We start from the raw sequence: 27952 nt of genomic DNA on the forward strand, positions 1-27952 counted from the left end.
TTTATTTTTGGACTGTTTTTTCCTAAACATTTAATATTTATAATGTTTTTTTAGATTTTTTTTTTCCAAAATATGGAATGATAAAAAAAAAAAATCCCAAAAATGTCTTTTTTGTGAACAAAAGTAGATTTTTGAACACTTTTTCCGAAAAATTTAGCGTTAAAAATATTTTTCCTAGAATATTTTATATTTAAAATACTTTTTCCAAACAATTAAATTTTTTGACAACCGCTATGGATTTTCAATTTTTTTTATATAATTTAATTTTTTCTGAATTGTTGCAGATTTTTTTTACTTATTTTATTTTAGCATTTGAACTTTTGTTTACAAAACATTTAATATTTTTAATTTTTTTTAGAGTTTTTTTTCCAAAATATGGAATGATAAAAAAAAATCCCAAAAATGTCTTTTTTGCGAACAAAAGTAGATTTTTGAACTTATTTTCCGTAAAATTTAGCGTTAAAAATATTTTTCCCAAAAGATTTTATATTTAAAATGCTTTTCCCAAAAAATTTAATTTTTTGACAACCGCTATGGATTTTTCAATTCTTTTTCTATATAATTTAATTTTTTGTGAATTGCTGTAGATTTTTTTTTGATTTTAGCATTTGAAATTTTTTTTGAATAGCTATGGTTTTTGGATTTAAAAAAAAAAAAAAAAAAAAAAAATCCAAACCCCCCTCAAAATATAATTCTGTTGACGCCCCTGATAATTTAAGAAGGATACCCCAAAAAAAAATTAGATGGGAATGAGAATAAGAAAAAATAAAATTACGTACATTCTTGACCGGGTTAAAAGGAAAGTGAAATCCAAAGAACGAATCGACTACAATAATAATATATATTCTTTTATTTTCCTCCGCTTTCCTCAACCCCCCAAAAAAAAAAAAAAAAAACCTATAAGGTCCACGGACGGCTTGTATATACCTAAGTAACATGTATCAAGGTATGTAAGCTGTATACATGCTCCTAAGGTAAAATAATACAATAAATCCCATACAAGAGTGCGATGAGGAACATAAAAACTATATAGAATATTCGACACGTTAATATGTGTTTAGTTGATGTTTGTAAGGAGAGAGATACGGAGAAGATTGAGTTTGGGAGTAGAGTCTACGTATATTGTAATAAATAAGAGTGTAAAGAGTCATATAAACAGTCTATAAACAAAAGGAATCGAGCAAGAGGTGATCAAAGGTAAGACTCTCCACTTGCACATTTTCTTAATATAAACATTCATTTTTCTGAGAAATATGTCTGGATAATTGTACATTTGTACTTTTCGACGAATTATCCTCCATTTCTATCAACAAAATAATTTCTTATGAACCCTTTGGGTGGGCCGTATTCTTAAAGAAGCCGAAATTCATCGTCACAACGAAATAAGAACTAAATGTCCCATTTATTTAAAATTGAACATATTGGGGACAATATAAGTCCCTCAAATCAAATAAAGGTTATAAATTATAGACCAAACTATTAAGTGTCTTAATTCACCCCATAAATTTGAGCAAAGAGACTATAATTGACTCAAATATGTCTATGAAATATTTAAGAGTATGGGTATATGAAGTGAAAAAATAAATAATTATCAGCAGAAAAGAAGCTAAAATGATTTTTCTCAAAAATGAGGCTGGATTCAAATTATATGCTCGAACGAATTGTTGTCAGTTTCTATCACCAAATTACCATCTTTAACCACTTGGAGGCTCCGTACTTATAGTAGTCAAAGTTGATTGTCGCTAAGCAAAACGGGCGAATTGAATCGATTTATTTCAACAATCAAAATTAAATAAAGCTTATAAACTTTAGTTCCAATTATTGAGTATCTCAATTCATCCAACAAATTAGAATAATTAGCCTATAATTGACTCTAAAATGTATTTGTATTGTAGAGTGATGACCCTTTTAATGACCAATTAAATAGAACATTCATTGATTTAAAATATTCACTAATTATTCATTAAAATTGCGTACATCTTTGTCAAAATATTGTTCATTTCTATCCACAAATTATACATATTAAACCTTTAGATGCGTCGTAAATTCCACTCTTAAAGTTGTCAAAATGTTCATTAAAATTGCATACATCTTCGTCAAAATATTGTTCATTTCTATCCACAAATTATACATATTAAACCTTTAGATGCGTCATAAATTCCACTCTTTAAGTTGTCAAAATTGATCATCACACTAAAAAAAAAAAAAAAATGGATAAATTGTATTTGAAAGAGGCCACATCGTCGCCAATATCCTTCTTACAAATCAAATAAAGATTTTAAACTATAGAATAAACTCTTGGTTATATTAACTCATTGCACAAATTTGACTACCTTGTCTATAATTGACTCAAGTACGTCTATGAAATATTGACTTCTAAGTATATAAAGTAAAAAAAAACCTAATATATGTAGAATTTTCTCTTTGTCCCAATCTTTTTACAAGATGTGTTTATGCTGATGAATTGGTATTTGTCAATGAATTAACCGAAATTAATATCCATAAGTTATTCCAAATAATGTTATGAAGATGTCACAAATTCCAATTAAAGTCCAAAAATGCCTTATACAATTAAAATAAACAAGTTATATTTGAATGGGGGTGCTCAAATTAAGTTAAATAAATTAAATGAACGCCAGAAACTACTTTATATTCTTGTATATCTCAATTTGTAACATGAATTGGAATAAAGGCCCATAACTTATTCAATAAAGAATCTCTATACATTTATAAGATAAATATTTAAATTGAAGGCATAGAGAAATGGCAGAAACTTTGGTAGAACCTGGACTATTGCAGTCAAAGGATTGCGATGCTCCCAAGAGTTAGACTTGGGATGTGGAAGCATCCTTTGGATTTTTTGAAAGGAAAACTGAACTCATTGGTTCAGTTTATGGCTGCACATTGTCTCCTACGCTGTCCCTATCACCTTAGGCATCATGGATTTACCCCACTACTTCGTGGGTGGGGTTTAAGAGATGAAGAATCACTTCATCTGGTTTATAAATGTACTAAATTTTTAATTGAGTCGAGCTTTTCGACAATTTACGACCTTTTGTAGGACATTCCGTCTTTAGGCTCCTTAGTTTCTTAATGAATGCTGATGTCGGGGGCTGGCTGAACAATGAACCATCCCTAGAACACGTTCAGGACGGACAACAGAAGGATACCTAACCGGCAAACTTTAGCAAATCACCACAATTTAAGTTATTTTAACATGTGCCGGTAGTGAATATATGTTTTTTTAGCAATAAATGTTTTAAATAAATAAAAAAATTAGAGGATCTCTTATATTCATGCTTTTTCTTATAGATTCCTTTTGAGTTGACGGGCCACATATGCATCTATGTATGTACATATCTTAGTAGAGTATCTACATACATATGTATAAATCTCTCTACCCGAGAAGCCTCATAAATATTTAAAGCATGGCGTCTCCATATAAGGAGATCCATTCTTTTACTATGAGAGTGATTATGATTATTATTAATAATAGATAATAATGGGTACCCCCTAAAAAGTTGTGTATTGGAAGTTATTATAATTAAATTAGGTGTATGTAAGCCCAAACTCAGAGCCTTTGGTAGGAGGAATAGGCTCTGACTGAAGGGTTTTTTCTACAATGATCACAACAATTAAAAACAATAATTATTCTGTTGATCTGGAGTACCTTTTAATTTTCTTATAATTGTGCATTAAACTGTGCATGAATTTTAAGTTTTTTATTTGACAATGAGTAATAATAGTGTAATATGTCCCCAACATAGTTCCATGAAGAACGTAGGAGGCAGAATATCGGGCTTCGGCGTCCATCAAAATAGCTCTGATTTCTTCCACTCTGAGAGGCTCTCTCAGCAATCAAGCTTTTAAAGCTTAATCAGGCAAAGTCCATAGCTTATGTTTTTCTAAGGAGCACTTTGGATTTTTAAGGAGATACAAAATTAAATTAAAGGTTTTATATATTTTTCTGTAATTCCAGCTGGTGCAGTCTGATAAAATATCACAAAATCTTGAGTGCCGGGCTTGCAAATGCATGCATAATTTTCCCACAGTCTTTACATGGAGTATTAAAAAATAAACAACTCGAGGATATTTGTAGCTATTTGGGTTTTAGGGTTTATTGTGTAGGCTCGCCACATATTCACACTGCGTTTCGACACAAATACGTGCTCTTATTCCTTACTGCTGTTAATATAATAATTTCGATTCAACAGGTACTAAGATATTTAAATGACACGGGCCTTTTTATTAGTGATGGGACGATTCATAAGCTATTTACAAAATATTTGAAAAAAAATTACAAAATTAAATTTTTCAAATATTAATTTTTTTGGGAAAAAAATTTTAAATGTTCAATTTTAAGAAGAATAAATCTAAATATTAAATTTTTTGAAAAAAAAATTCAAAAATCCAATGCTATTTACAAAAAGACATTTTTTGATTATTTTTTTCAAAGATTAAATTATTTGAAAAAATGATACTATAAATGTTAAATATTTTGGAAAAAAGAATCAAAAATTTATAGCCATTCACAAAAAAAAAAAAAATTTTAGCCATTCACAAAAAAAAATTCAAAAATCCACAGATATTCACGAAAAAAAATTTCAAATATTAAATTTTTTGAAAAAAAATTCAAAAATCTATACTAATTCACACAAAATTTCAAAAATTCACAGCTTTTCATAAAATAACATAAAACAAAAATATCCACAGTTTAAAATAAAATAAGCTGTCTATTTTGTGTTAGGGGATTAACGCCGTATCCGTGACACAGCCTTTTGTTCAAAAATAAATAGAAAAAAGGCTCAAAATACAAAAACATCAACAACTTACAAGGACGTCCGCAGGAATGGGATGGAGGGGCTATAGCCCCCCTCCCAATATCCTAATTTCCAAAAAAAAAAAATTCTTCAAATTATTTTTCACAAAATTTAACTTTCTGTAAATAGCTATGAATTTTTGAAATGTTTTTCTGAAAAATTAATTTCTTGTGAACAGCTGTAAACTTTCAAAAAAAAAATTCCAAAAAATTTAATATTTGAAGTTAAATTTTTGAAGAAAAAAAAATCCCAAAAATTGGTTTTTTTAGTAAGTAGCCATGGTTTTTTGAAAATGTTTCAAATAAATAACTTTATTTGTAAGTAGCTGTGAGTTTTTGAATTTACCCACAAAAATTGAGCTTTTTGTGAGTTACTGAGGATTTTTTAAATTTTTTCGAAAATTTTTATATTTGAAATTTTTTTACACAACTTTTTTTTTGTTTTTTCAAAAAAAATCCAAAAACTAAGCTCCCCCAAATATAATCCTGTGCACGCCACTGACTCGTAACAAAATACACTGTATATTTTTGTGTTAGCGAAGACACGCTGTGTCTGTAACTATCCTTTCCGAACAAATCTTAGCTATATTGTATCTCTCAACCTTTAAAAAAAACAACGGGAAAAGGCCACTAAGTTGAGTTCGTAGTAGTTTGTTTACAAAATCTAAACAAGGGAATGTTTACTTAATAATTATTGATAGCTCTTCAATGCTGCTTAGTAAGATCTAATTCGAATTAAACTATTCAGCAACGTTCAGAAGCAATGATTAGGAGAAACCAAGCAGAAAAATCGAGAGTCAACAACAAACTACTATGTAAATTCTTGTGTTAACAAATTAACAGCGGATTTGTGACTATTTTTCTTGAGTACGTCGCACTCATACAAAAGGGCCCCTAATCATGTGGTAGAAGTTAACCAATTCATCTATCTGACTATAGAATTATTAGTCAATAAACGTTGTGAATTATGCATAGCTGTTCCACAAGTTCTAATACGAATCAACCCCATCTGTTAGGTCCAAAAGACTGAACATGGGAACAGAGAAGAAACAGCACATAACAAATTAATCTGTATACTTTTTTATTAATGAGATAACGCCGTGTAAAGAGAGGTTTATTATTTATCAGAGTGTTCTAAATACCTTAAAGGGGTGAGTGATAGAATCTGCTTGGAAAGTTGGGTATAGCAGGACAGGTTTTGACGTAATTTTATTTCCTTTTTATCTTTTTTTTTTTTTGCAATGGACAAAATATTTTCACTTTTTGACTGTAGGTATGTACATACTATGGTAGGATAATGATTTGCCAAATTTATTGAATGCAAGAATGAGTAGATTGAAAGTCTACTTAAAATAGAAAAATGTGGTGCGTCAACATTAAAACAATCATAAACAAAAATAAATAAAATGAGAGAAATACTCTTGAGTACTTTAAGAGTGCAATTTGCAAGACACCCAAAGGGTTAATCCGAATAATTTGTTAATAGAAAGGAACGATACTTTGTATAAGAATACAAATGTAATCCATTCTCAATTTTGAAAAAAAATCATTCCTGCAAAAAAACACAATAATTTATAGACATATTTGAGTCAGTTAATGACTTACATATTATTCAAATTTGTGGGAGGATTTAAGCTATCAAAGAGTTTTATCTATAGTTTAAAGCCTTTATTTGATTTAAGAGACTTATATTGTCCGTGATAAAGCCCGTTTTAACCAAAAAATATATCCATTTCTCTTTATTTTATTGTGATGATCCGTTTTGACAACTTTAAGAATAAAATTTATGACACATTAATTAATTAGGTTTAATAAGAATAAGTTATTGATAGAAATTGACGATAATTTGTCAAAAAGTGACACTCTTTTGTAAATGAAACCTTAACTATTTACGCTTCATATTAGTTTCTTTGGCGTAAAATAAGTGAAACCTGGTGGTGTTATTCTTTTTCAAACAAAACTCTTAAGATATTGGGATTTTTTAACTCTTTTAGCTACTATAAAAGACCGATAAGGACCGGTCCTAAGGATTGCCAAATTTTATTAGGATCAGACTGATGTAACTGCAGTATTTTAGTTTTTTTAGACCGATCCAACACACCATACAGCTCATTCTTTCATAGAAATATTTTTAGTCAATTATAGGTATTATTCAAATTTGTGGGCTGAGTTAATGTACCCAAGAGTTTATCCCCTTATTTAGAACATATATTTGATTTAAGAGACTTATATTGGCTCCGATATGGCCATTGTAACTTAAATCTATCAACTTTACATTCAAGCTTGCTTTTGTGCTGACAGGCAGCTATATATAAAATTATACTTTTTTATTCATTTAATTTTTTGATTATTCCCAAAATATTATTAAAATTTTCTTTACTAAATAATGGCTTGAATATAATTATTCATAAATAGTAAATAGCTTATTGATTCATAATAGTATATGTTATTTAAATAATAATGTATCAATTTAAATAAATTGCACAAACAAGTTTTATTAATTATTGGAATTGTTTTGACATATTTTGCATACTTTTATTGAAGTAAAAATCCCCTTTTGTGTTGAGGGATTAGGGATTTCATCCTTGACATGATAATTAACTTTTTACTGACATACTCACATTGAATATTCCATCTTTTTATAACATGATATAGTCATGGAACTCTAAAATTATTAATTTTTCCCATATGAGTCAATTTTTTTATTTTATGCATACTTTATACTAAAGAAGCAACGTGTGTACGTCTGTTTGATTGATTGTCTGAAAAGGACTCATTTTTAACAAGGAGCACGTATAGCTCATCTCATCACATTAAAAAAGGAAAAGAGACGTACGTATTGGATATAACAAAATATATATATGTGATGTTATATGCAGTTTAGCAAAGAGTGTATGTTGCTAAAACTCAACCAGGAAGCTCTTTAGACACTAAAGGACTCCCTGGTCATCATGTCATATTAAATTAACATTGTTTAGCGTGGTGGTTGTTGGCAACATAAACACTGTTTTTGTTATTTTCAAGTAGTTATAGTAGAACAGAATAAGTATTGAGTCACATTGTGTGAGTATGCTCTTGAAAAACAGAAAGTAACACTGGGCATCTGTTACTGAGTTATGTTCTATACTGTTTATATAAAGTTTGTCTGTTTTTCAACTCATAATTAATATGGGCAAGTCCAGGTACTACCGCAAGTAATAAATAAGGGCACAATTAAGGAATTATTTACCGTGTTTAACATTTCCAAAATGTCAATATACACGTTTCAGTTTTTTCCACATTTTTTTATTACATATTTTAATCTGTATAACTATTTTTGACAAAAAAAAAATAAGTTAGCTACCACGCATATTGTTGAATATGATTATTTTACTAATTCAATAATTAATGAAGGTTGAGTGATTGAAATTAATTCATATTTCGATATATTAAAGCATAATCAATTAGTTAAAAAGTAAAACCAACTTGAGGTCTTTAGCTTGTGTGCAAGTCGAGAGAATGACACATGAACGTGATCGACGAATTTCCATTCCAGGCAGTTGTATATTAAAGAGATCTTTGACTCAAGGGGAAAAAAGCTTACTTGCCTCTAAAATTCTATAATATCTTATAATTAGCATATCCCTCAAAAATAGGTAAACAAAAGGATCATGGAAAGATTCAAATCATATTCAAACACTACATAATATATTTTCCTTCATCCCCCAAAATAATGTGAAATTCGTGATCAAGATGTACACTCTATGTTCATAAAAATGAAAAAGGAAACGCATCATCAAAAAAAGAGGTATCTATGGATATGCCCTGAGGATTTGACCCCACCCTACAGCAGAAGAGTCGATACGGAAAGGTGTTGGAACATTGTAGGATTATAAGAAAATAACTCCCAGGAAATTATAAAAATAAATTTGTTGAACTTCATGTGAGTCAAGGGGATTAAACCTCTTAAAAACTCGTTAAAAAACATAATATTTATACACACATATGTAGATTAACTGCTACTAGGGTTGTTTACCGGTCTGAAAATCCAAGACCAGTCTGGAATTGTTATGATTCTTAGTCGACCAAACTAATTCGGTCTTTTATATAAGTTCAGTCAGGACTTGTCTCAAATAAATATTCGAGCTTGATCAGTCCCAAAGACCAATTCTTGATTATAGAAACTTTGGAAAATAAAAAAGCCTGTTCAGATTACCAATTAGAAAAGGCCGCTATCGCATTCTAGGACATATTTTATACATCTCTATGTACTCCCTAATTTATTAGAAGGATTCCAAAGAGGAAGTTATAGGCAGAGTTTGCAGGTGGATCCGGGTCAGGCCCAGTGATCCTCATGATTGACTATATCACTAATTTCGTCGTTTAAAGAAGTTCAATTTGGACCGGTCTTGGAAAAAAAATGGCCTAGATCGGTCTCATTTAAAATTCTGGCAATCAAATATATTAATTATTGATGACAGTGGAGTCGGAACCCTAGGAGCCAGGGACCCATTCGACATCCCAATTTTTTAGACTACATATAATAGCTAGGGATGTAAATCCTTTATATTTTCGAGCCTGTGATTATTTTTGTTGTTGGCAAACAGAACAGTGTTTTTATTGTTTAAAGTTGTTATCATTATTTGTTCTTTTTTTTAAATGTTCCTTTAATTGGTCCGATGGAGTTGTACTGATTAAGTATTAGTAAACATTATAGAATTACAATTACTCCATCCGACCTACGAATCGTCTCTGATATCCATATGTATCAAGTATATTTCCTTCTCTAGAAACGACTGGCACGCGAACCTACGCAAATTGATTTCAAGAGAATAATTTTTCCTGAGAAAGTTGCATATTGAGCTACGTCGACCTAAGTATAAAATGTAATCACGAGTGTGTGTGTTCATAAATGTTTTTTTTTTTTTTTTGGTATCATCCATGTCTAGTAAATATTGGTGTTTGGGTATAGTCTGAAAGTCCTAGACCGGTCTGGGACCGTTATCATTTGTATTGAATGGATCTAATTTGTTCATTTAAAGAAGTTTGGTTTGAACAGGTCTCAAAAAAAAAAAATTCAGTCTGCATCGATCTTACTAAACAAACGATCTGGGTTGTTCTTCTTTAAAATTCAGTCTAAACCGATTCCATAGTTGAATTGTTGATGATGTCTTGCCTTATTCGTCACAATAACGTCCTATTAAGTTTAATATCTTTCATAAATCATATATGTACAAGTCATAAATGAGAAATGGGTAAAAAATTGGTCCATATATTTAGACGGAGAAAAATTGGTCTGTATATTTAGATCTAAAAACGATTCAATTTTGGTCCAAAATCAAGGTCTGGACACAAACATCCCCGTAGAAAAAAGTACCTAAGACCGAATCGCAAAATAAATCGGTCTTGGACCGAGTCTCAACACTAACTCTATGAGTAATATCTATTAATAAGATTACAATCAATATATCTTTTAAAACATAATGGTTTTTTAAAAGTAGATACGACAACCCCTCAGGTCTTTCCCCCAATTCATTATGCGTGTGTGTGTGGTAAAAAGGAGCTCCTTAATTGTGTTCCAGATTCTTGGAATGTTCACTACTATTTAAAAAATGTAACATTTTTATTCCTGAACTGATATCTTAAGCTTATCTTTTGTCTATACATATCAAGTACTACGTATAGAAATTAAATATAAAAGAATTTATTAAAATATTTGGGAAAATCAATGAGCTGTAACGTGATTTTTTATTTTAAAATTAACGACAAAAAAACAAAACAAAAAACAATTAATGTGAATGAGGGGCTTCATAAAATGTTCTTTATGTGTAGAGGGGGTTGCCAAAAAGGTGAAATGAAAAGGGCGTTGTTAGCTTTTATGTCACAGGTACTCAGGGAAATTATGCAGTTGAAATTCACTCAATCATATCAGAAAACATATCCTAAAGGAATATATTATATATGTATAACTTAGGGGAAATCCAACCCTACTCTACGGTGATCAAATGCAGTAATGGACGGACTCAGGGAACAAACAATTTTGAGAGAGAGTTGAAATATTACCTCATTAACAGATACATGCCAAAAAAAACAAAAAAAAACAACAGAATTTGATAAATAGTTAAAAAAGAAAATTATGAAAAAATTAATGAATCTTTTAAAGAAAAATGTAACCACCCCCAATGTAAGTATCTTAAATCAAATAAAGCTTCCAAAATATAGTCAAAATTCTTTGCTATCTTAATTCATCCCACAAATTCAAAGTCAAAGTTTATAATGAACTAAATTATGTATATGGATTATTGGACGGTATTTATGAAGTTAAAAATAAATTGAGATTTTCTCCTTTTCTTGGTTTGTATTCAAGCTTATTTGTATGTTGAATAAGATTTAAATTAAAAGACATTAAATAGTTAAATTTTTAGCTATTTAATACCAAAAACAGCAACGGTGTCAAGGTTTGAACTATCATTCAAATCCTTCTTGATTAATCAACAAGTTATAAGCTAGTTAACCTAACCACTCGCTTTATAGGACATATTTTATAGCTCTGTCTAAGAAAATTCCTATTCACAGTTTGTGAAATTACAACCGAATGAGTAAAAACCTGACATGTTTTTAAAACAAATAATGCCAGAGATTGGCAAGTTTTTGGTTTTGTATCTGTACGATTACTTTAGGTTATTCATTATACATACCATTTTTTTAAATAAATTATGGTATTATACCATGTATATCCGTACCCTAGTAAATTAAGTATTCGGAGTCAAAGATATTCTAGTAATAATGGATAAATACATTAACGCCAAAATTGTGAATTACGGATCAGCTATTTATGCAAAAGGTTGGACGTATAACAGTGGTGTTAATGATGACATACCTCCATCTAAAAATAATCCTGATGATCTCCTCTACTTTAAGTTTGCTCGAACTACTAATATGGACATTGAACGGTATTTTAGTATGTTTAAAATGTACCAATACTCATGGAAGGCAAAAATGAAGGACAGAAAATATTTCTAAAATCTTATTTTGTCGATATATTATAGCAAAATTTATTAATAATAAATGTACATCAACATTAATTGTTTTAAATTATACTTATAAAATTGTATTTTTATTTTAACACAAATTGCACAATTTTGATATTTGGCTGCTCATTTTTCAAAATTTTCTTATTTCTTTCTTGTTCGTTTTGACTATAAAAATCATAAGTCCACTAATAACCAAAAACAAAAAATAGATTTGATGACTACTCACCTGAAACTACATAAGTGAATAAGTCAACAAACAATCATCTTGAACAGTATGTCCCTCATTTAAAAAAAAAAAATATTACAGGGGCAGAAAATGAACTTACCCTTGAATTCGGTCAAAACTGCGGCGTACTGCTTGAAAATCCCTGCATAAGACTATGAAACTAATATTATTATTATATTATAAATATTCAGTCCATAGTTGAATATTTACATTTTTACGACAAGAATTAAAAATACGTTGTATATCTTTTTTAAGTATCTCTCTGCGTATATATGAAGGTATATACGTTTAAAATACGTTACATAAGTGAAATCTTAATTTTCTACCTTGCCTATATATATAACTTAATTATTCAGAGGCAGAAAATATTTAATGTACTATTATTTTAAATAGGTATTTTCGTTATTTTCTTTGGTGGAAAGTTCTTTTAATCCTTCGTTACTGTTCTTCGAAGCCTAACACAAGTACTTCCTTGTGGGATGTTTAGCCACCCAATACACAGTAGTACACAAATGTATTTGAAATTGGGGCACAAAGTTGTGTAATAGTGACGTCAGCAAGGGTGCTGGTAGAATTATTATTATTTTGGGGGCAGGGGGAACTATTTAAAAGAATTTGACAGAATAAATATTTATTAAACAAAAAACTGTATTGAAAAATAGTTCTTTGCAAGATACTAAATTTGAGCGAATATACTTTTTTTGGTACTATGGTTTCATTTACGGGTTGGTGTTGTGTTAAGTCAGTAGTGTGTTAAAGTGTTCCAAAATGTAGGTAAAAAAAGAGAAAATTTGAAAATTTTTGCAGTATCACTGGTAATTTGGACGTCGAAAACGTCGATAAAATAATGGAATTCGTCGAGTTGGACCAGCATTTGAGCACTTATTCAATTACCAAGGAAACTAAAAATTGACAAAAAAACCGTTTGAAACCATCTTGATGGGATAAACCTAACAAATTTTATTGAATTGTGAAAATAAAGCAAAAAAACGCTCTGAACTTTTTAGTTAACCTATTACATTCATTAACTCTATTGAACTCTTTGAAGGGTTGAGCAAACTTTTGAATATGAGAGAAATCAATAAAAAATCAGTGTTATTCTCAATGTGACGTACAGTTTGTGGATTGGGTGCCCAAGATAAATATATTAAACAGGTTATTACTTCAAAATTCATAGCGCCCTCTATGAGAGTAAAATACCTATATTATATATGAAATAATATTATCAATTATGGAGTTAAATTTATTCTGAAAGATGTTTGAGGGGAATATCAATGCTGCTTTTAACATTAAAATGTTTTTGAAACAGACTTTAAACAATTTTATCAAAATTGGGGTGCAGAAAGTCCCAGTTCACTTATGAACGGTTCAGTATAAGTAAATATTATAGTATGACAATTACTCCAACAAATCTAGAAATCTTTCAAGTCCATATACATAAAGTAAATTTCTTTCTCACCTGGGCACGAACCTACGCACATTAAGTTCGATAGTATAATTTCTCCCGAGTGCGTTGTCCATGAGCAACACCATCCACAGAATATTATATAACAATTTCAAATTTTGCAAGGTATTTTTAAATGAACAAAATACTACCAAAAGATTTTCTGGGGTTGCTCAGACGAGTGTTAGGGTATTCTTACCTGCATGATAATATAGCTCCTGCATATTATATGATATATATTAATTTGAATTTTCTATAAAAATTAAAAATATATATGCATGAAAAAAATATTTATAAAAATTATACGATGTAATTTATGAATAAAGGATGACAAAACTATAAAAAACATATTAACCGATAGGTGGCGTGACAGTGTGTAGCTTGGGTGCGCATTATAAATAAATTATTAATAGTATGTTTTCCTATGTTTTAATAAATAATATTATCATTCAGGGAGTTGCACTATTTTGCCGCCAGACGGCGCTACTCTCTGTCGCTTTAATAAATTACGCTCATGCCCCATTTACATAGAAGGTGGAGCCAAAAATATAATCCACACCAGATTTTACAATGATATTTCAGTCTTTGGGGTAGATAAATACCCCAGATAAGTAATACGTATGACTTAATTTTTCTTTTGTTTCCAGTGTTGTGACATGAGTTTATGAATCATCATCTCCAGAAGAAGAAGAAGAAGTAGATTTCCTTTATTGTGTGTGTGTGTGAACAAATCATTGCTGAGCATTAAAAACTTTTAAAAAACCATGAATAAATTACAAGTAATTATCCTATGCCTCACAATGATTGGCTTAACCTCCTCTGAGCGACGGGATGGTCGAAGATACATTGATCAAAGAAGAGAAACAAGGCAAACTGGAGGAGGATCACCAAGGGATTTAGTCTCAGGTAAGAATATTTCTGATAACAGATATGCATAAAAATATATAAAAAAACTTACCTTTTCACTTTTTAATTCTCTTTTTCTCCTAGTGGGAGTATCCATTTTGTTTTAATTCTTCTTTTCTTTTCTTTTTGAAGAAGGAGGGGGGTTAAGATTTGCAAAAATTATGCATTCACTATTTATTTGTAATTGATTTCTCCAATGAAAATGTTCATTAGAGCGATCCTTAAATTTATCATGATTTAAATGTTTACTGACAATATATAGTTTCATAAAAATGTGCAGTTTTTCACTTTCAAAAAGCTTAAATCTTATATTACATATTTGGGATGTGAACATAAAATCAATCTACAACAAAAATCAAGAAAAGACGATAATTAAAATCATTTTTTTAGTTCATATATAGAAACATACCCGAAAAAAAAAATTGAAAATGAAATTTGCAAATTGACTAATATTTAATTTTGGAGATAAAAAATTTCAAAGAGAATCTTTTTCTAGATTTCCATTTATAAAATTTTTAGAAAAAAAAAAGTACAATTTGGCAAGCAGCGAAAAAAAGGTTGACAAAACTTTTGAAAAAAGACGTCCACAAAAAATGTCAAAAAGCGAAGGGTTTTTTAATTATTTATCTTTGATATCAACTAGTTAATTCAGATAATGTGATATGTCAAATAAATTTTCAAAAATTTTAACCAGTGTTTTTTTTTGTTGTTGTTCAGCCCAATATTTCATTGACGTATTTTAGTCACTTATAGACTTTGACTTCAAATTTGTGGGATGACTTAAGGAGGCACGCCCACAGGGAATGAGTTGAATGGGCAGTAGCTCCCTCCCCTAAATATCCAAATTTTCCAACAAAATTCTTAAAATAAAATTCGAAAAAAATTAACTGTTTCAAAAAATTTCAAAAAAAAAAAAATTTTTCTTCTAATAGTTAAAAATTTTTGAATTTTATTTTTATTTAAAATTTAATTTTTTAAGAGCTTTAATTTTTTGAATAAAAATTCTTAAAAATTAAATATTTGAACTTTTATTGCTCAAATTTTTCTGTGAACAGCTGTGGACTTTTAAACTTTATCTTACAAAAAAAAAAAAATTTCTTTAAATGACTGGATTTTTGAATTTTTTTTTACAAAAAAATAGTTTTCTTTGAATTACTATAGAATTTTTGAATTTTTTTCCCAAAATTTAATTTTTTTCAAGAGCTATTGATTTTTGAATTTTTTTTCATAATAATTAAATATTTGAAATTTAGTTTTTTCAAATTTTTTAGTGAACAGCTGTGGACTTTTGAAATTATTTCCAAAAAAGTTAATTTGTCAAATTTTTAGTCAATAGCTATGGATTTTTGAATTTTTTTTTTTTCCAAAAAAAAATTTATTTTTTTTTTTTTGATCAGCTATAGATTTTTGATATTTTTTATTCCTAAAATTTAAATTCTTTAAATTTATTTTTTTTTTTTAACTTTTGAAATTATTTCCAAAAAAACAATTTTTTTGTCAGCAGCTGTGGATTTTTGATTTTTTTTTCAAAAAATTGGTTTTATGGATTTATTTTTAAAAAAATATATACAAAAATCAAGCACTTCTTCCTCAAAAAAAAATATATATATATTCCTGGAGATATATCTCTTGTTAAGATAATCAAGAATTTCAGCTATAATTTTGAACCTCCTTTTGATTTTATAGTCTTATATCGCCTGCCTTTCTAATAAAATTTATCCTTCTTTTTATGTGACAATGATATTTACAACTTTCAGAGTTCAATTTGCAATTTGATCCCATTTTCACATTAAATAGTTGACTATTTTCCTTACGATTAATCAGCAAAGTGTTTTTATTATTATATCAATTCGACCTTTTTAGGTCGTTAAAATGTCCCACATCAACAATGCTGACGTTACATAACGTACATGACGTTTTCCTAATTTTTAGTTTGAATAATGTTCCAATAGATATTTTATTTTTACAGTATAGTTTTTTTTAATATATCGATATGAAGTAAAAAATTTGTATTAATATTGATAATAAAATACGCGATATTTTAACATTCTCTGACTAACTATTCGTATAAATTAATGCCCTTGCCATCAGTGTCTTAAGGGGCAGTACAAGGGGGTTCCCCCAATTTTCTGGCTTACATCTCTTCTTTTTTTTTACCCTTGTATAATGTGACTTTTTATATAAATTAGTATGGGTCTTTTGGGATTCTTTCCAATAAAAAAATCATAAATGATTTTTTGATATATAATTTTTTTTTTTTTTTTCAATCGAATGATGTTTTTTTTATTGATCTTTTTTTTCTTTCTAAATCCCTTTTCTAAAAAGCCCTTTACAAAGGCTCTTCAATAGTGCTGTGTACCGAATATAACGGACCCATAAAACACTTTTCTTCATTTATTTTCCTTATTTGAAACCACCACAAGCATCAACAAATATTCCGTGTGACATACTATTTTTACAGACTCTGAAACTCCATGGGAGGAGGGGTCATCTAAAAAACCACCAACCCCTGTTGCATCCGTTTTTAATGTCTTTCTTCATTTGATTAAGGACTAGACTCGCCCCCCTCCCCCATTACCTCGTACTCCGAAGTTTGACTGAATATCTTTCAAAATACATAATATATTATATGTTTATGTCGTAATGTATGTATTTGTATTCGAGTTCTGGGAATATGGGTGTGAGGAAATTAAAGGTTTTTCGTGAGAGGCACTAAATATCCGTTTCATGTCATTCCGTTAATGTTCTTTTTTTTGTTTTGTTTTGTGAGTTAAATGGGATTTCACCTATTTTTTATTATATTTTATAAATATATATATTCGTTAGACTATAAATCCTTCTTATTTTGGCTTATTTCGCAAGTACTTGGGTCTTAATGGGTACTTGCCTCCCTCTCCTAAATTGCTCAATTTCTGTACCATTAAATGCATCAGAGTTGGATTGTTTTGCCTATTATCGACATATGTATTTGTTGTACGAGGGAAAGTATTTTCTTGCATTTGTGAATAGTAGATTTATATTAAGTTATATAAGCATTAAGGTCTTTGATTGAACACTTTGATTATAAGATTTCATTCTTTATAATCTTTTTGATGATGTCAAAATGGACTCTTATAAAGGCCTGTTAGACTCTTAAAAAGTATGACGGAAAGAGCCTATGGCGGCCTGCCTCAACTTCCACAGAAAGGGCTGTGGGAAATATTCCATCCTTTCATATTTACATTGAAATAATTTTGATCTTTTTTTAACTATAAGATTTAAATAGAGGTAAATAATATCATTTTTTCCCGCCCCTTATAATAGCTCATCTCTTGAAACATTAGTTTAAGGTGTAAATCAGCCCCTTCATCCCGCCTGCTAGGTCGTCACTGTACAGCGCTGGTTTTAACGTTAGTGTGCCGAAGGCAAATGTGCAGAGCCCTTGTCTTTATCTTTTTAAATTAAAATTTACATTGTTTTTTTGAAAAAAGAAACCTTATTTAGTTGTTGTTTTTTTTATAGAAAAGTTCTTCGAATCATTGTTTTTGGTTAATATTAGTTTAATGACGTTATTTTTTTATTTAGACTATTTATCTGTTCAGACGACTTTTTTTTAAGAAAATTAATATTTTTCATTACTTTCCATTAAGTGTTTGACAAACACCGGAAAATAGATAACTATTCACACTTGAAGTTACTTTCTTGGAGGATGGAACAAGCAAATATGTTTAGATATTTGCCACAAACAATATTAAGTGAATTTATAAAGTGTTATCATTCATCATGGGGGTACCCACACGCTTTTTGAAGCGGAGATCATCAGTCAGTATTCCAAAAAAACCGCTGCCATGATGTTATAACAAAATACAGGCAATTTTCACACGGCTAATTTTCCTAAATGACAATTTTCTCTTGGGCAATCTTCCACTAGCAATTTTCTCCAGTGTAGTTTTCCACGCACGCCGTTATTATTATTGTTTCATTCTTGAGGAGATAACATCTAAGTACTGAGTAACTATGTCTGAGAGTTATCATTAAAAATGGAAAGTAACAATTCTTTACTATTACTAGAGACGGAGTTGGATTTGTGTTTAATTCCTTCATCTCATAGCAGCTCACAGCTAATTCAATAAAACGTCATGACAGCTAGGTTGCTCTTCTCCTAAACATTCTTCAAATGGTCAGGGTGCCCCTCTAAAATTTCAATTTCTCTTATTTAAACATTAAAAAAATGTCATATTATTTTCAACTATGGTTATGGCAGTACAATTGTCAGCTGCTATTAGGAAAGAAATCAATTTATATAATATGTAAATATTGCTGTTATCATTATTCCTGAAGAGATCACAATAAGTATAAAGTAATCACTTCAAAATGTGAAATATTTAACTTTTGTGCTTTGAAACAACCGAAAAATGACGTACAAGTTTTTTTTTCCATAGCTGTTTTAATTATTCTTTTATTATTGAAGAGAAAACATCGAAGTATAAAGTAATCATTGGAGTGTGAAAGACAAAAATAACCCTGAGGGTTTGCTTTAGAGTTATAATTATAAGTCGTTGTTGGACACGCACTAGAATTGAGGATTGACATTGGAGAAATTCCTGCCTATGTATCCTTGTTATATATTCAGAGTGGGATTTGTGTTCATTTCCAGCTGTTTGCAGCTGATCTAATAGAACATCATGAAAGCTTAGTTTTAAATTGTCCAAAGTTACCATGTTCTTTTTATATATTATTAATACAAAGTTCATCTGTTCGTGGACATCTAATAAAAACCAGCAATATCGTGACCTACCGTTAATTTTATTGTTTTTTTTTTTGTATGGACAATTTAATCTAAATAAATGATCTCTTTTTATAGATACTGAATATTTTTAATGATATTTTATTAAATACTTGACAAAAACTGTTTTAAAAAAATGCTATATTTCTATCATCAGTAGCGGGCCTGGAACCCCTAAAACCGGCCTCATGTTACAGATATAGTGAAAGTGAGGATTGAGAACTTTGAAATCAAAACCTTTCACATGTACTGATTCATTTTTAATCAGAAGTAGAATCGTATTTTGAATGAAACTCGAGTCGACTTATGGAAATTTGACTACATTTCAAAAGAAAATCAACGACCTCACGTATGTATGTACCTATAAACTTTGATTTTTCATGGTATATATATACATATAGATATAGGTATGTGTCTACTAAGGTATATATAAATCATTGCATCATTTCACGAAATATTACTCTCTTTTAAATAATCAGGGAAGCCACTAAGAATGAAATAATATTTAAGATCTCCCCCCCCCCACTAAAAATCCCAAAAAATAAATAAGAATAGTTTTCAAAATATCAATACAAATTAACACTAATCTTGAATCAGTTATATTTCATAATAATATATTTCTTTACATTTAATAATATATGCTGATACGTGTATAAAATCATTTTTGTGTGCGTTTAATAAAGGGCTACGTGGTCAGAGTCGGTCCCTTTTTTGGTGGAGTCAAAAGTCGTCAAAATCGTACCAATTGTGACTTTGGCTACAAAAATTATTATAGTTTATATAGATAAAAACTATTTATAATCTAAGATTTACATTGAGAGTTTGTAAAGTTTTTTTCTAAATGGTTTTAAATTATAGGAATTAAGAACTATTAATTATGAAACTTGAAAGTTAATTCATTTATAAGTTTACTTTACAAATTTCAAACATGCTGTAGAGGGGGTCTGCAGGTGGTAGGCTGGAGTGCTGTAGCCCCCCATATTAAGGATATTTTTTTGTGTTTACAAGAAAATTTAATATTTAATTTTTTTTTTTTTCAAAAAAATGAACAATTGTTTTTTTTTAGATTTTATATTTGAAATTTAATTTAATTTTTCAAATGTTTTTCCAAAAGAATTATTTGTCTGTGAATAGATGTGGAGTTTTGAAATTTTTCTCCAAAAAATGTATATTTAAAATTTTAATTTTAATGTTTTTTGAAAAGCTGTGGATCTTTGAATTTTTTTACCTTTTTGAAAAGAGTTGACTTTGAAAAAAAAAAAAAAACAATTACAAAATTTAATTTTTAAAATTTTCTGTAAAAATTTTTAATTTTATGAATTTTTTTTCTTCAAAAAAATAAATATATAACTGCGGACGCCCCAAGTAAATTTTCTATTTGAAAAGAGCTTTATTTCTATTTTTTAGCCACTACAAAAATATTCATAAATATCAGGATATACTATTTTTTTAACCAAATAGAAATCGATCAGAATTTCCATAATTTTCAATAAAAACTTGATAAATAATTACCGTGTTCGGCAGACTTTTTTTTCTACCCCAAATATCATAAAAATAACATTTTTCTTCATGGTTATGAATAATGATATATTCAGTAGAACAGACAGCTTTTCATATGTAGACTTAATAGTACGGATAAAGGAACAGCTGTCTTTCAATATCATTCCATGACATAATACATATGTAATTATTTATGTTAGTACTTAATTAATTATAATTGAGCTGAAGAGCAGATGAGGAAGAGAATATACTTGCATGTAGGCGGGTGGAACGATATTGTATCGATTAAATAATGGTGTTTGGCAAACTTGTTAATATAATATTTTTAGTTTTTTGAAATTATTACAACCCTACTTAATAACAACTCAAGAATAATATTTTAATAAAATAGTGTTGTGACAAATTGACCAACCATCAACTACAGGGGATGATTATTCTATAGCTCGGATTCGAAGAAAAAACTGAGTTGATTTCATATTTTTATTGTGTCGACTGGAGTTGTATTATTAAACCCCATACAATATTTTTAATTACATGGCGCTGTCCTCCCTATGTGATTTTCTATTATAGTCGTTCGCAAATAAGGGTATGCGTGGCGTTTTGGTTACTTGGAAGCACTCCAAGGGATACTAAATATTTTGTTAAAATATATATTTAAAAATAAGATCAATTCAAAAGTATTCTGGCCACAGATTTCGGATCTGACTCTCTTTCCATCTATTGGGAGAAAAGAGAGTTAAAAAAAGGAAGAAAAATAAACCAGTGTTGATATGTGTTTTACGTCCTTTTTTTCAACTAAAAATGCTTGGGTGAAAAAATATTTAACAAGTGTTGCATCACTGGGAAAATGTTGATGATCCCTGTTCTCATACATTATAATTCAAACTATTTATAGAGTTACTAGCCGCGGAGAAATAATAGCCTCATAACCAAAAACATGCTGCAACGCATAGCTGCACTTCTGGAGCTACCCGTGGGTGGAAAATCACCATGCAAAATCTGTAAAGTGTTGGTCTGTAACCGCTCTACTGTGTAGCAGGTAACCACAAGAGTCACACTAAAAGCTTCAACAAGGTCTACATCAAGAACAAAGAGGTCAAGAGAATTGGCGGAAAGTAAAAGGCAATGGCCTTGCACGTGAATTTGACAGTAACCAGACCACCATGCGCCGCTTTGGGAAGCTAGAATTAAACCTTAATCCCTACAAGAGAACTCCTCGTCAGGTTTTGAAGCTTTTGGATTAAGTGAAGTGGGAGAGCTGGTGCAAAATGTTCCTCGACAAGCTTGAAAATCAAGACTCTTGGCGTTCTCACAGCCCTGACTGTTTTTCCCTGGACTTTGTTATTTTTGGCACCTCAATGGGGAAGCTTTCGGGACTCAGATACACAAGAAAGGACGAACTGAAGGCAGCCATCATCACTGTTTGAAACAATCTAGAGCAGAGAATTGTAAAGAACTACTGTGCAAAGTTCTGGTCCAGGATGGGGCTGGTCATTAGGTCAAAAGGAGGCTATATATGATTGAGAATGTAATGTGTCTCCAAATTTGATGATATTTTTTTAAATATAAGAATTTTTGTAATTTTCAAAATGTGTTGCATTTTAGACGGAGGAGCCTGTAAATGGTAATACCTTGAAAAAATAGTTATATTTGTTCCTGGACCAAAGTTTGTAAGTCAAAGTAATTTATTCCAAAAGCGATAACTCTGCAACAGTTCGTATTTTAATACAAATTCGTATGTTGTGGCACTCGACTCTCAAAGTATTACTGCATCTTTGTGTCGATCAGTTGCCATGGCTAACGTTCATTGCTGTAGATTGAAGATTTTAATTATAATCTACTGCCAATGGCAATAACTTTGACGTATCTATGTATTTCCAACTAATCCTTCGACACAACATTAAAAAAAAGAAAGTTGTCAACCACCAAATGAATATGTAAATTTAATCATCCTTATCAAATTAAAAGCATTAATCATTATCCAATATATGTACATAGATTTAGACAGATTTATGTGCATATGTGCCCCTTCCATAAAAAACAAGCTGGAATTATTATACTCAAAATTGTGTGTGGATATAATTTTTTTATTTTTTGATGAGTTATAGCTAGTTTATATAAATAAATTAATTATTCATATTAACCCTTTGGATGTGTTGCAAATTGTCTTCAAATTAGGCAAAATTGATAATCACATTAAAAGAATAACAAATTGATATATCAAATTTGAAAGACGATATGGGGACGAAATTAAGTCTCATCTATCAAATAAGCAAGGTTGTGCCCTTAGCGGTCTTGCAGTTCTAGCGTTTCAAGTGGCTCCGGTTCTTGAACCGCTAGAAACGGAAACAACAAAGTCTAACCAAAACTGGAACGTAGACCGCTATATATTGCTTATCGCTCTCGGTTCTTGTGCTTTTGTTCCTATATAGAATATATGAAGAAAATTAAATACATTGTATAAAAAAATTAATTAGTTGTAATCTATAAGTCAATCTTCTTAAAAAAAATTGTCCAATTTTAGTGTTTTCCAATGATTTTTTACGTCGCCAGGGTGATACAGTTGTATCTGAGTTCCAAATAGCTAAGGGCTTCTTATGGATCTGGAAAAGTTGTTTTAGGTACCAGACAGCGTACATACAAGAGGGTAAGGGGTGGGGTAGATTATCGATCTAGGTCCACTACTAATCTTGTCGGGGGCCTCTAACATGATAACTATAATATTTTTTAAGAGTAGGTTTCCCAAACTTCACTATGCCCAGCTCCCCCTACACTTATACATTTTAAAAGAAGGCCCCATTTTACGAGTTTTTGGGCCCTTGTTGGAACTTGGGGCACTACACACTCTATGTATAAGGTATCTACTGCCCTGTTTGTATCTAATATCATTTCCTGGGCCCGAATTTTCCATTGGCCTCCCTTGTTTTAAGTACCCCTTATCAAACTGAGCATGTATAAAAAAGAATTGAGATCAAACACCGGAACAGAGACCGTTGAATTTGAAGAACCGAGACCAGTACCTCTCCTTGGCAAGCCACCTGTCATTCTGGACGTTGTAGTTTCTGTCGACAGTCCAGTTCTTCTCGTCGGAGAAGAAGATGATTCTTCCTCCATGGCTCTTTCAGGTCATTGAGGAGACGCTTACCGTTGGTGAGCCTGGTGGTCTTCATGGATGCCTTGAGGATGTGTTGTTTGGCCATTCGGTATAACCTGTACCCGAGGTCCTCATTCACGGCCTTGGAGACCAGCTGCTTGCTCACTCCACGGTTCTTGGTCAACCTGGACAAGGAAGTCCCTGGCGAAGCCTTGATGGACTTCCAGATGCCTTCAAGGAAGCGGGGAGTGCGGATTCGGTCAATTCTCATGTTTTGGGCCTTGTGGCAGACCTTCCCCTCAACCTCCCAGGCATTGAAGACCCGGTACACCGTGGTCTTGGGATAGTTAAGAAGCTTGTAGATAGCAGAGGACTTGTGTCCCGCACGAGCCAATTCGAGGATGGCGTCTCTCCTTGCTTGTTCCATGATGACTATTGTTTGTTGTCAAAACAATTGTGGTCGAAGTTATAGTGTATTGTTCACGCAACCTTTTATATTAGTATGATTTAACCCAGAATATCCACATTATGTATCTGGATGAAGTTTAAAGTAGTTCCAATTTATCGTGGACACCCTTTAATGTTTCTAAGCTATAGTTAAATTCTAGTGTATTTTAAATTATCCCACAAATTTGAGTACAAAGCCTATAATTCCCTCAAATATGTTTGTGCAATATTGAGCTGTATGTAGGTATATATGAATTAAAAAACATATTTGAGATTTTCTCTTTTTCTTGACTTTTGTTCAAGATTGTTTTTATATTGATACACCACATATTTAATGATCCTTACCAAATTAAAAGCATTTATCATTATATGTATATTTTTCTAATATACACAACATGTAGATATGTATGTAAGTATATTTCATTAGATATAAATCAAAATTCAAGGAATTTAAGAATCTGTATACCTTAATGATCTTTGATTCCTCCCCCCTCTCTGTATATATAATCTTCATTAAATAAAATCTATTTTAAATTGGTCTAATGCTGTTATTCTTCCCAAATCTCATATTGATGTATATATATTCAGTATTCATAATGATGAAACTCTGAAGAGCTGCATTAGAAGAACGTTAATAACAAAATAGGAAGTGAAATTCTCAAGATATCGACTATAAATAAATCTATATAGTAAACCGGGTGGTCCATTGAAAACTGAACACTTACTAATTCAATCATAAATGAGGGCAGAGTAATTGAAGATAGTTCATATTTCGATATATTAATATATAAACAACTAATTACAAAACAAAACAAGCCTGAGCTCTCTAACTTACCTGAAAGTAGAGAAAATGAGAATTGAATATGATTGACGAATTTCCATTCGCACACTCCAAGCAGTTGGGCGTCTTTAGGACCACTGTCTACGCCGTCAGCAAGATCGAAAAGTTGGAGAAGAAGAAGGGATATGTCATAAAGGCCAAACATGATCCGGAGGAGTAACAGAAACCCGCCCAGGACGATCCCCTCAAGCCCATGATCACCCGTGTAAGATATCTCGGGATTTCAAACCACTCACCGTAGAGCTATCAAACAAAAAAGTGGGTGGAATGAGCCTTCTGAGGGAGGAGAGGCAACTTTTGATCCCACCAATGAAATAAACCCATCTCCTCCGTTCCAAGACTCGTTTGAATTGTATTTTTTTAGTTTGTTTGAACTCTTTTTTAGCAACACTTCCTCCCCCCTTGCAGCCCTGACACCAAACCCCTCGACTCCACATTTTAGGTGCATGTCGAGGGGAAGGCCTGCAGTGTCTGTCATACAAACACTCAGACCCTCAAAGCCACTATCAGCTAGCACTGGGACGCCATGGCAGATTACTAATCCGCAATGTGTGTCAGGCCTTCCTTTGTCAATTGGAAGCCATCATTGTCGCTAAGGACATCTACATTAATTATTAAGAGAGCTCAGACAAACATCTATTTTATTATTAATTTTGTTGAAATTTTATTGTTAATTAATAAGTTATATCTCCAATCTGAATGGATGAGTGACTGGTAATGTCTTCTCCCAGTCAAAAAACCACTTTAAACGAGAAGCTGTTACGATTAAAGTTTTACTAGTCTATCTACGTCACCAGTTCTTAGATTCCAAACGCTGGATAAACTCACGAGGAGGTCAATCTCCATTTTAGATGCTTTTAGATAGGACGGCTCTCGCTGAGTTCATATAAAGCTTACCGTCTAACCAGGGAATTATCTAGACCAAAGAGATTCGAGAAGGCTCTTCTTTGTTACTACTCAATTAAATAAATGATAAGGTTTCCTGCGTCGTGACGTCACACAGAGAGTTGATTGATACTACGTCATATAAGCAGTATATGTATCATGTAGCTATAATATATTGGAAAAGCCAAAAAGTCTACAGGAAAGAAAAACCCCTTTCAATTATGTTTGCTATTCTTTTGTATGTTGACGCATGCGCATTGTTGTTTTTTAGTTATATCTTAAGTACTCTGATCATACTGTTATGTAATTTATTCTAAATATGTACCCTTATTTTCGCTTGAATTTTCGATAACGTAAAAATTATATGCTCGGACTAAATATATCACAATATTCACTCTCAAAATATATATATACATATATATCTTGTTGAAGTATTAAATTCGAATTAATCAGATTTTAATGAACCACTCAGTATAGCCTCATCACTTCAAAAAGGTGTATACAGGAAGTATATACAGGGTGATTCAAAACGAGCAGTTTTTTAATTGTAGAAATAAAACACATAAAATATTATATTATGGTCAAAACTTTATTATGAACCGAAAAAACAATCCTTTACAATTATTTCTAGAAAATAATCCCCTTCATATGTTGGCTGCAACTGTCCTATAAATAGTCCATTCTTTCGCGCCAATTTTCGATGACGTGTTCGACCATTGTGACTGCAATCTCACGAATAACTCGCTCAATATTTGCTTCCAATGCTTCAATCGTCGCTGGTTTATCCACATAGACTTTTGCTTTTACGTAGCCCCAAAGAAAAAAGTCCAAAGGTGTGGTATCACACGATCTTGGTGGCCAATTCACCAGGCCAAAACGTGAAATTAATTGCTCACCAAAATGATGTCCCAATAAGTCCATTGTTACGCGCGCTGTGTGGCAAGTGACACCGTCTTGTTGGAACCAACAATATCGTGGAGACCATGTGCTTCAATTTGAAGTCTTTAAAATGCGCCAGGTTGTTGCATACGACAAGCCAAGTTGTTGAGAGCGATGGTGAATCGATTTTTCACGATCTTCGGCTACACTCTCGACTACGGGCGCAATATTTTCTACGCTGCGAGCTGTACCTGGCCTACTAGACGACGGGACATCCCAGCAAGTTGCTGCCCCTTCAAATTTTTCGATTATTCTGCGAATCGTGGATTCTGAAAGGTCGACTATGTGGACCATAAGTTTGGCATAATTAGCGAAAAACTTCTTTCACAGAACGCTGATTTTCATAGTACAATTGAACAATTTGTACACGTTGTTGTGGTGTATATCTTTCCATGAAGAATTGTAAAATAATACTGAGTAAAAATAACGTATGAATTTGACAGAACTCGCGGGCGCCTGTCAAAAAATCCCTTCTGGGAAAACCCACTCCTTTTGAATCCCCCTTTATTATATATTTAAGTTGTTGAATATTATAGAAGTGTATGATTTTTCATAGGGGGAGTGTCCTGCGTGTATTTAATTTGAAACATCTAGACCAAATAGTTCAAGATGGAGTTTTTGAAAGAGCGCGAGGAGAAGGCGGGAGCGAGATATATGGTATACTTGAATTAAGACCCTTGTTATTATTAACTTCCATTATATGATTTTGGAGAGAGAAAATGAATTACTGGTATAAAGAGGAGAACCTTCTTCATTTAAAATAGCATCACCCAGTACAAGGAAAATATGATAATTATATTTAAAATCATATTTTTTTTCATTATACATTTTTAAATCAATTTAAAACAAAACAAAGATCAGCTATAATTCTTCTTTTAAAGGGAGATGTTAACACGCCCACGACCTATTAATGAATGATCAAAAAAGAAGAAACACCACATGCATCAATTGTTTTTATTTTTTTAATCGCTACACTTATTAGTCTTTTCTTTACAAACATCCAATCTTTAGATTTATGTAATGGATATGTACGATTACTTTAGAGGAGAGGTGGCACATAAGAAAAACCTATG

At 31.0% G+C, this 27952-nt stretch overlaps 1 protein-coding gene across 1 annotated transcript in view; it reads left to right on the forward strand.

Moving 5' to 3' along the window:
* Positions 1-1055: 1055 nt before the first annotated feature.
* LOC121121901 (uncharacterized) overlaps positions 1056-27952 on the forward strand; it is a 47844-nt gene continuing 20947 nt past the window's right edge. Inside the window, exons 1-2 of the mRNA XM_040716891.2 lie at positions 1056-1197; positions 14150-14408. Coding sequence (XP_040572825.1) covers positions 14267-14408 — 142 coding nt within the window. The 5' untranslated portion in view covers positions 1056-1197; positions 14150-14266. The remainder of the gene's footprint in view (positions 1198-14149; positions 14409-27952) is intronic.

Source organism: Lepeophtheirus salmonis, chromosome 7 (genome assembly GCF_016086655.4).
Source record: "Lepeophtheirus salmonis chromosome 7, UVic_Lsal_1.4, whole genome shotgun sequence".
In the NCBI taxonomy this organism is placed as follows: Eukaryota; Metazoa; Arthropoda; class Copepoda; order Siphonostomatoida; family Caligidae; genus Lepeophtheirus; species Lepeophtheirus salmonis.